This window comes from Chenopodium album, chromosome 17, assembly GCF_948465745.1.
Source record: "Chenopodium album chromosome 17, dcCheAlbu1.1, whole genome shotgun sequence".
NCBI lineage: Eukaryota > Viridiplantae > Streptophyta > Magnoliopsida > Caryophyllales > Amaranthaceae > Chenopodium > Chenopodium album.
In genome coordinates, this window is record NC_137850.1 from 37,801,478 (window position 1) to 37,812,735 (window position 11,258).

General features: G+C 31.6%; 1 protein-coding gene across 1 annotated transcript; it reads left to right on the forward strand.

Annotated features, from left to right (window-relative positions):
- Positions 1–1,186: 1,186 nt before the first annotated feature.
- On the forward strand, positions 1,187–3,546 carry LOC145587900 (transcription factor bHLH87-like). Its single transcript, XM_081644562.1, has 3 exons — positions 1,187–1,313; positions 1,604–1,755; positions 1,878–3,546. The coding sequence occupies exon 3, from the start codon at positions 1,885–1,887 to the stop codon at positions 3,091–3,093; it is 1,209 nt and encodes a 402-aa protein (XP_081500688.1). The 5' UTR covers positions 1,187–1,313; positions 1,604–1,755; positions 1,878–1,884; the 3' UTR covers positions 3,094–3,546.
- The last annotated feature ends 7,712 nt before the right edge of the window (positions 3,547–11,258 follow it).

An 11,258-nucleotide genomic window follows, 5' to 3' on the forward strand; every position in this document is an offset into this window, starting at 1 on the left:
GCAACTAATGCTTATATGCAGCATATAGCATTACCCGGCCTAGTATATATATTATCACGGTGATGAAGAGATCTTTTTAGTTTTGTTTATTTTTTGTATGTGGAATAATAATAATAATATATGTATTTTTCATTTATCTCAAAAAGGTACTGAGACTTATAAATTTAGTTTTATACAAAAGATCATTATATATAATTATTATGATATTTAAAAAGACATTATCCTTTGAGATCACTAAAAGTTCAAGAGAAGAACTTTTTGTTCATGAGTTATAATGTGTTATTAAATCACTTAGGTTTTTCCTTTAATAGAAATCTAAAGACCAACTAGCTTATAAAGAATGTCAAAAAATTATTTAATAACATGGTAAAGAAACAAGAATGATATAGTTCCAAGCTTAGAGCGTAACTTCACTAGTTCTCCTTTAATTTTTGGATAATACACCACATGAACATGTATTTAGTAATACAACTAACACTTCTTTATACTGTATCAATCAGGATTAAGGGCCAGACCTTTATGATTTCTAGTGTAGTATTGGGCAGATTTTTAATAGTAAAGGTATAAATCACAAAGTACTACATAAAATCTACTACTCTATAATTTTGTACATTATTCCCTGAATTCATCCCTAATATCCTGCCTTTCGTAACCATTTACACTTTAATTCGTCGACTTTCAAATTAAGTTGGCCTTACAAATTTAATATAAACAAATAAATATCGGGTAAATTACCTGGTAAAGAAATGACGGAGGTATCTTATAATGGATACATTTAAAATTCGATCCACCCCTAATAATCTTGACTGATTTTCAGCTCATTAACCAAATCAAAAAAGAATATTTTTGAAAGAATCATAGAATAAAAATAATTCAAATCTATCAAAATCATAAAGATTCAAATAGTTGGTTCTGCTATCTTGTGCTCCCCATCTGTTAAAAATAAATAAATAAATAAAAATTTCCTTGAACTATCCCACCAACCTGACCCAAAATCCCCTTATCTTTTCCTATCAACACCCCTTCTTTCTCTCTCCTATTTTCATGTTATTTTATATTGTTATATATTATTTTATTTTATTTTATTTTATTTTTGGGTGCAATTAATATAGTCTCTCTCTATATATTTATATACATGAATACATCACTTCAACTCTAGTTGGCCTTCTCTATATAAATATCACCTCTTCAACTCTCTTTTCTCTAGTTTATAAACTTTGTCAATAAAAAAAATAATTCATCAAAAAATTATATATATATCATCAAAGAAAAGCCAATTTTTCGCCGTCTAGCAACTTCTTGTTCAATCAAAGGTAATAATTTCTATTCACCATTACTGCAATTCAAATTACACTATCACCGTAATTCTTGTTTATAGAGCATACTTTCATGACCGCTTAGATTTAGTTATAATATTACATGCAATGCTTTAAATTACACTATATATCAACGCAACTATTAATTCTAAATGAAATTTTCAACGATTGGTACTTGTTTGTACAATTGCTTTTTTATAATATACTCTGTATAATATAAACATATTGAAACAGTTGGTTATCCATGGCTGAAGTTGAAATTCTGTTTTCCAATGTTCTTTCATTAGATAACATCATCATTCAAGGAAAAACAATACAATTTGAAAAGTGAGTTTGTTAATGCCGTTGTTGATAAGAAAGATCAGAAGAACAATTCAAGCTCATCTTTTCATCATTCATCCAAATCATTAAAGTTGCAAACTTTAAATCTTAAAAATAAGTAAGTTTTCATATTATTATAAACTCAGCATATGAGTTTTTTTTTTTAATTATTTTTTTGATCATGTCATATTATTATTAGTATGTACTAATTATATGTCATTATATTGTATGTTTTGTTAGAAATCCAATGGATGGTTGTACAAGTATGGCTCAATGGAGCAACATTTACCATCAACAATGCGGTATCGAAACATCGAGATCGATTTCAACTTTGATCTTAGATCCGATCCATGAAGAGCTTCATCAAGAAGAGAATGATGGTCAAGGAATAATAATCCCTTGGAATAATGAAGGTGCACCAAGAAATGATCAGATATGCTCTTCTCTTCCTATGATTATTAGTCCATTTTCGAATAACATCATTCGTCAATCTCAACCATTCGATAAATCGACTAATAATAAGGGTACTTCATCAGCTAATAACTCTTTTGATCAACAATCATTTGAGTGTTTATTATCAGGTACTAATAGTAATACTGATACTTCAGTTGAAGATGATGGTATTTCTATGATTTTTTCGGATTGTCGAAATTTCTTCAACTTTAATAATTCCAACAATAGTGAAAATCATAATGATAATGAGCCTAAGAAGAGGAGTAATAATATTGAACAAGATTTCCAAGGTGATCATCAAGAGTTTCCTCCATTCAGGATCACCCAGGAAAATTCTTGTTCGCCAAGTTTGCGACCCAATAAGAGACAGAAGAAGAACAACAACAACAACAGTAGCAACAACAACAATGTTGAGAAGTATGGGTCAGGCCGGCACAAGGGCTCATCGAACATAAGCTTCCAGCAAGGAAGTTCATCGGGTTCCTCAATCGAGGAACCCGATGCAGAAGCAATTCAACAAATGAAAGAGATGATATACAGGGCGGCCGCCTTTAGGCCGGTGAATTTCGGGGTGGATTTGGTGGAGAGGCCTAAGAGGAAGAATGTAAGGATATCAAGTGATCCACAAACCGTCGCGGCGAGGCAAAGGAGGGAGAGGATTAGTGAGAGGCTAAGAGTGTTGCAAAAGCTAGTGCCTGGTGGTAGTAAGATGGATACTGCCTCAATGCTTGATGAAGCTGCTAATTATCTCAAGTTTCTTAGGAACCAAGTCAAAGCCTTAGAAACTTTAGGTAATAATAATAGTAATAGTAGTAATAATAAGGTTGATAATCATTATCATTATTCTCCTAATACTTCTACTAATCATCTTTTTCCTTCAATTAACCTACAATTTTCATCCATGCCATTTCCCATGCAATTACCCACAAATAATTCTACTATTTTTAACCCTCAATTTTCACTACAAAACCCTAATCATCTTCATGTACTTCCCAAAAGTTGATGTACTTTTAATTATTGAAAAACCCAAGAAAAAAAAATCAAGGGAAATGACCAATTTAACCCTACATCATATCCCCATAATTTCATGATTATTGTCATCATTGATATTATAGTCATCATCATTGCTCCCTCTGTTACATCTCAGTGATAAGGAGGAAATCAACATCAAAAACAGGTGAACATTTTTGTAATTTTACCTACAATTTTTGGGGGGTATTTTAGTAATTTGTAGTGGTGGGATGAAATTGTTATTATTTTTTTTTTAGTTATTAGTCAAGTTATTAAAGTAGTGACCTTTTTCAATTGATCTGTGAAAAGTTTAAGTAATTATAGCACATATGATTATGAAAAAGGGGAGGTCAGAAAAGTGATTATGACCCTTTATGTAATCTTTTTACCAATTATATGAGCATTTTCTAGTGTACTTGAAAAGGTTCACTTTTCTTGTTCTTGCTATACTTTATGTTTAATTATTGTTATAATTTTCTGACTACTTAGTTAAATTTTCTCATTTTATAAAATCGATCGTTCAAACCATTAATATGGTCGTTTAAAATGTCAGTGTTAACAGCGTATTATTACTTGTTTACTTCAAACAGTAACACGATAACTGATACTTCTGAAAAACTTGTGCAAAACCACAAACGCTCACTAAGTATAAATTAAACGAATGTCTAGGATTTGTATTATCACTCGTATTTTGATTAGTTTAAGGTCGTATAATACGGTACGACAATAATTGTGTTTAATTAAGAGATTAATTAATATAATAAAATATCATTGCACGAGACATTCTCTTATGAAAGCAGTGAGGACCCAACAGTGGTCCTGTCTCCTTGATTCAATCCAAAGCGTGCCCTTGAAAGTCACCCCTTAGCTTTAGTACTTCATATTGCTTAGCACATGATTATTCTTCTTTTTTGTCAGCCTATGTTTGTTAATTTTGTAATTTAATTTAATTAATTATTTTTTATTTGTCTATTTTCTAATTTCATGTTTTTATTTAAACATTGAACTATGTGTTTTCTTGTAACATTCAATTTGTCCTTTATGTATCTGTTTAAAGTTGATGCGGCTATTGATATAGTGCTAGCTAGCGGCTAGCTTGAATTTTTGTATTGGCATTCAATAAGTTCAATTTCAATATTCTTTACTTTTGGAATTTTTTGTTATTAATCATTTACATAGGAAAGTGGAAGTAAATGGACATATGAGTAAAAACAAGAATTACAATTTTTACTTGGATTATATTAGCCATGGCTAGCTTATAGTACAAATTATCTCAATGTAATTTATACTTTTGTTAGCCTTTCATACACAATTAGTAATCATGTTGATATTTAATAGATATATATAGTTGAAATACTTTTATGTAAATTTAATTTATAATTGTGGATTAGGGTGGTAAAAAACTAATTTGACTTGATAAACCAACTTAAATCAGCAATGACCTAAACTCAACATGTAATTGAATAATAGGAGACACTAGTGCATGCATGAGGCCATGAGCTGTAGCTCGCCTCAATATTAATCAACAATTGATTTAACCTTAGCTTATATTCTCTTACGCATAATTAAACTTGCACTTAACCTAATTTAACCAACAATTAATTGACTCAGACTTGAAAACAATTTGAACCTGAACTAAGACCCAACCAATTGGAATTTGAAACAGAGTAGAGCAGTGCAGGATAATGCAAATGCAGCAAAGCAGAGTAGTTCCGGAGGCATAGCAAATGTCAGCAGAGCAGAGTAGAGCCTAGCTAATACTAAAAAAAAAAAAAATCTTACACATAGTTTCTAATAACTTCTACAAGTACATAATTCCCAAAGTAAATTTTCCAAATCAAATATCCATCCTCATCTCTTCCTTGCTCTTTGAGATCAGAAAAACCACTGCACCATACCCATGGTTGGGAATCCTTTCAAATTTCTTTCTGTTAGTTGCAAGTGTAAGTAGTGTTTGTCCCAAATTGAAAAAGAAAGTAAAGGGCTTTCCATTTATAAACAATCCAAACTGGCTACTCGTCCAATTGCCAATTGGTTTTAGGATAGAACTTCGCCGTGGGCTCTAATTTGTGGGCTTCTAGGCTTATCTTCTTTGTGTTCTCCCCCATATGTTATAACAAACTGGTATCAGAGCTAGGTTTGATCTGATCACACCATCTGATAAGGGCATGATCTGTGTTAAGTCTCATGGCATTAAGGACCATTTGTGAGTGCCACCTTGCCTTAGAGCTGGGCTTTGTAGGTTCTGGATGCGAATCTACTCAAGGGGGAGTGTATAGGTTCACACTAGAGGGGAAGATTGTTAGGTGCAAGTGTGAGTAGTGTTTGTCACATATTTAAAAAGAAAAATAAAGGAATTTCAGTTTCTAACCCAAGCAGACTACTCCTATTGTCAATTGGTTTTAGGATGGAACCTTGCTACGAGCTCTGATTTGTGGCCTTCTGGGCTTCTCTTCCTAGTGTTCTCCCCCATCTACTATAATACTTTCATCGTTATATTACTTTTAAACGATTGGTTTATATTTTTTCAAATTACTCCTGATTTTGGAAACTATGTCAAAATTGGTGTTTAAGTAATAACAGACCTTTATGATATGTAGTATTTACATTTTTTCCATTCACTCATGTTTTAGTAATTTATGACGAAATTGATGTTTAAGTTGTACTCTGTAATAGACCTTTATGATAACAGGATAACAAGATCATACATATACATTCCTTGATGGATTTAAGTAATTAAGAAGGAAAAGAGGGAGAAAGCAGGGTATAGTATTTAATTAATTTTCTTTTTATAAAAAAGATTGAGCTACACATCAAAATCAACAAATACAAAGAAGTCAATGCTCATAAAGTTGACTTTCTCATGGTAATAGGAAAATTGTAATAATTTCCTTAGATAATTAAGGTAATAGCTCGCAAAGCCACAAAAAATTAGTACCTACTTGTATTATATTCAGTAGGGCTGAGCAAAACTACCCGAAAAACCGAAAACCCGAAAAACCAATCTGTAACCGTTCCGAAAATTAGGGTATCCGATCCGATAATCATAATGGTTCGGGTACCCGTTCCGATAATTTGTTATCGGGTATGGTTATTGGGTATTATTTTAAAATTAATAGTTACCCGATCCGTTCCGATAAGTATTTTTTTTGCCTTTTTTCCCTACTTAAATCTATATATTTTTTTTTTAAAATCTAAACTCTTACTTTACTATATAATTATTTTATAATATCAATTATTTGTAATATTATTAATAATTTGGTCAAAATTATATGATATTGTTGTTAATTAGTGGTAAATTATATTATAGTAACTACATAATTAAGTTTAATTATCATTATTGGATATCTTATTGGGTACCCGATAACCGATCCGAAAATCCGGGTACCCGAAGTCCGGGTACCCGAACTTATCGGTTCGGGATATGGATATCACTTTTAGGGATTTTGGGTATCGGGTACCCGAACCGTTAGTACTAACGGTACGGGTACCCGTCCCATGCTCACCCCTAATATTCAGTACTCCCCTCTCATTCCTCATGATGTAGAATTACTAAACAAATTAATGAATAAATTTACCTTTTGAAATTTTCATAAATTAGTTTACAACGTACATTGAGTTACATAGACTCAAATAAAATCAATATTATTGCAAAAATCATTAATTATATTGAAGGAATGTCCCAAATTTCATTTTCGGATTAGTCGGTTGGGACCATATTAAACTTAAATATTTTGAAGATTGTAATAATTTCTCACATGCAATAGGCTTATTATAGGTGTATTATTAGGATATAGTCAATTATAGTCACTATACCAATTGCAAATTAAGTAACAAACAATAAGAAGTTAGTTGGTGATGTAGACTGATGCAAGAAATCACGAATTTGACATGGTTGTACAAATTAAAGTGAACTTTTTGTTTGGATCAAGATTGTTTCTTCTTTTGTCATTTGTAAGTTGGGTTAACTTTCTAAATTAAGCAAATTCTGTTGAGAATGAAACAAACTCTTTGGATTTTCAATTGCTCTTTTTTTATGTTAATTAGTTTGTTTCTTTAATGTTCTACAATGGACTAGTACCAATTTAAGTGTATTTTGTTCTAAAGAGTTGACATTCCAAAAGTTAAGGCTTCCCAAAAAATGAAAAAAATACAAGCTATGTGCCGAAAAACTGACCCATATCTAATGAGTTGAAGTAAATCTATTCTAAATCATAGAATTCAATATGAACTAGACATAGTTTACCAAGCCCAAACTAACATTGTCATAAATTCAATGTGCGTGATACTTAGGCAACCCGAACAAGGAGGAGGAGAGTTTGGTCCACAAACAAGGCTTTGGAGTTTCCATACTAAAACCAATTGGCAATAGTAGGAGTTACTCCTCTACCTTATAAAGTGGAACCACCTCTCCTCTTTCTCCAATGTGGGACACTCACAAGTGATACACATTGGGTTCCAACATTGCCTTATTATACATATCTCTTACGACTGCATCCAACATCTATATGAAAGAGGAAAAAAAAAATACCACTATGTATCTTACGTACGTAAGAGGGGGATATCATATCATATCATAGAGATCGAGGATTATATTACATGATTGAAGATGACCCAAAAATATTGACTTTAGGTGAAGAAGGGAATAAGATTTGTCTTTCTCAAATGAGACAGCTGGTGTAGGTGCATGATATCATCCATGAGCATAGTAAACCCAACTTCAACCCAAAGTGTTCAATTCATGAGCAAGCAAACGACCACATTATAGCCATCATTGCTTGTTTTTGAGGGATAAGAGTAGGGACCTTCTTTAATCTTGGTGCTTTGAACCTTGAAACAATCAATATATATATTTTTTTTTTCTATCATGTTCTTGAAGGACTTTTATTTTTCACTAAGAATTTTTTTTTATGACGAATTATTTTTTTTCTTACATCTATATGGAGTAGGCGGACCAGTCTAGAAGTGGAGAACAAAAAAAAAAGTGTTTGTTTTGTTTTAATATTTTATAACTTTGAAATTGCATGTCGGTATTTATGTGTGTTTTTATACCAATGATTGTTCTTATTCTATATTGCTAAGCAATATTCGAAATTAAGATATTGGTTTACTCACATCATCTCCACTTACTTAGCAAGAATAAGTTTTTTTTAAATAGAGTGAGGAATAGCTCAAGTGATTAGAGCTTTCTTCTCGATTCTAGCCTCTCTGCTTTTGTGGCTCTCTAAACAAAAAAATGAAAAAAACAAGAAATAGTTTTTAAATGGATTGATAAATTCATGCAAAAAATTTATAGTTCCAACAAAGGTTAATTAATAGGAACTAGCAGCCTCATTTTACAACTTAAATAAGTGTTAATTACTATTGTATGAAGCACTTGTTATGATGGAGAAAATCAGAAAATAAAGCATACAAGCTTCGTCTCAATATTTGAAATTGACATACAAGCTTTTAAGGCCCATTATTTGTATGCTGAAAAGATACATAATTGTTAGGCAAATTTGTGAAGAAGATCCTTTTAAATAGACCTTTTTGTGTTAAAGATCATTTTATAAAAAGGTGGTACAAAAGGTCCTTATATTATGTTTGGGTTGTGAGGAGGGTCCTTTGACTATTTTTCGGCGTTGATTTTTTATTTTCCGCTCAAAAAAAGCCACGTGTAAAGCACGTGACTTATTAAGGGTCTGTTCACATTTACTGAACTGAGCTTAGCTGAACTGAACTGAACTGAATATTTTGAGAGAGGAAAATTAGGAGCTGCACTGAGCTGAATTGAACTGATTGGAGCTGAACTGAACTGAACTGAATTGAACTGATTGGAACTGAACCGAACTGAACTGAAATTAAGTAAATGTGAACAGACCCTAAGTTCCCTTTTTCCCCTGTTTTCTCTCATTATGGGGAGAATTAGGCGTGAATTACTTTGAATAGCCTTCAATTTTAATTTATGGGATTACAATTGAAGTTTTAGTGTTAAAACTGTTAATTGTTTTCAAAAATTAGGGTTTAATAGGGGAAAAAAGGGGAAAACGAGGGAAAAGAGGAGAGAGAGAAAAAAAAAAGGAACTTAGATGTGACTTTTTTTGGCCTGAAAATAAAAAAAGTCAACGCCGGAAAATGGTCAAGGGATACTCTTTACAACCTAAACATGATATAAGGACCTTTTGTGCCACCTTTTTTTTATAAAAGGGTCTTTGTCACAAAAGCTTTACTTAAAGAACCTTCCTCACAAATTTTCCTAATCGTTAATGGCTTCCCCATTTTAGACAAATGACCAAAAAATTACGAGATGTAAACCTATTAACATTGATAATAATAATAATAATAATAATAATAATAATAATAATAATAATAATAATAATAATAATAATAATAATAATAATTATAATAATAATAATAATAATAATAATAATAATAATGAATAATAAATTCTAATGTGGGTTAATAAAGGACCAACAAAACTGTAAAAATATTTTGAATATAAATATTATAATGAGAAAGAATAGAGGTTGACTTTAATGATAATTTTCCAACATTGAAATTTTTCTGCCAAAATAGTGGGTTATTTATAATGAAAGTGGGCTGACTTTATCTACAATCTGACATTTTTATTGTATAGTTTGCAATTTGCATAACATCTTTCCACTCTCATTTGCGTCTATTGTGAATTACAGAGTAAAAAATGAGTCCAAAGTCGAATGGAATACTTCGATTATGGATTTAGGCCATGTAGTTGGGCCTATCTTTGACCGCACAAGTAATTCAGCCCAAAATTATAACTGCAATCAATCTAGCCAGCGTCTCAAAAGGCTACAAGACCCACAACCTCAAATCAATTGATTCTTTACTCATGCGCTTCTTCTAGGCTATGCGTCTTCCTCGTGATATAGACGGCTTGGGAATTCGATGCTTCTTGTCTTCCTTAAATAAGGCATTGTAGATGAAACAGGTTTGGAGATTTGTTACAAACCCACATCAGCTAGTTTCTAAAGTTTTCAGTGCGCACACGACCTTTCTTTCCAACATCTCTAACAGTTGGTCCAGGTTTTGTGGTTGTTACTCATATGACCTTCGTGGTTTACTTAAGCTAGACACTATTTTACAACAGGGTACAGGATATCATATTGTCAGCTTTTTCATCCATCCACAACTAAATGGGTGGGACACTTATGGAGTACTCCCTTCGGTTTTATATATATATAATTTAAGCTAGAGTTGAGATTTTCCACTATTTATAAGTTATCATTGACTTAATTTTTTTACCAATATATAATATATAAATATGATCATATAATATGTTGTTGGATTCGTCATAATGTTTACTTTTATAAATTATTTTTTTTTCATAATTTTACTATTCTCTCATTAAAAATATTGATGGTCAAAATCGTGTCTCAGCAAATGTGCAAATTTTGACTCAAGCTTTTATATATATATATATATATATATATATATATATATATATATATATATATATATATATATATATATATATATATATATATATATATATATATATAAACAGAGGGAGCCTTAGCTTGGTTTGTGCTTGCGCATGTGTCTACAATCCTAGCTATGGAGTTATTTGATACTACATAGGAAGACTTTCGTTATTGGTCTAGTACACCGTTGGGGAGGTACTCGGTGAAAACAAGTTATGATATGCTTCAACACAAATTATAGTACAGGTAATTTTTGGAAAGTTCTATGGTCTCTCTGATTACAGCCTAAATGGAAGTTGTTTTTATGAAAACTGCTACATCATGCTCTCACAATTAAGGTAGAACTTCATCACAGAGGTGTTCCAATTCAAGATGTGTTTTGTGATCTCTATATTCAGAACCAGGGGATTTACAACATCTCTTTAGGATATACTTTAGTGCACAAACAGTTTGGAGGGGTGGATGTCTTGGTATTCGCTTTAAATTTAATGGAGACCTTTCTTTCTCATATTGAATCCAATATTATATCTGACTTTTTATTAGTTAGGATGGGCCTCTAGTACTCGAATAGGTACCTTCGTCGATACGCTTTGGTGTCCATGGTTATGTCGAAATTCCAAAATCTTAAGGGATTATAATGCTACACGATTGTTTGCTTCACAATATGCAGAGGTTATGGACACACATGCAGTCTTTGTCAACACGGAGGCTTCCG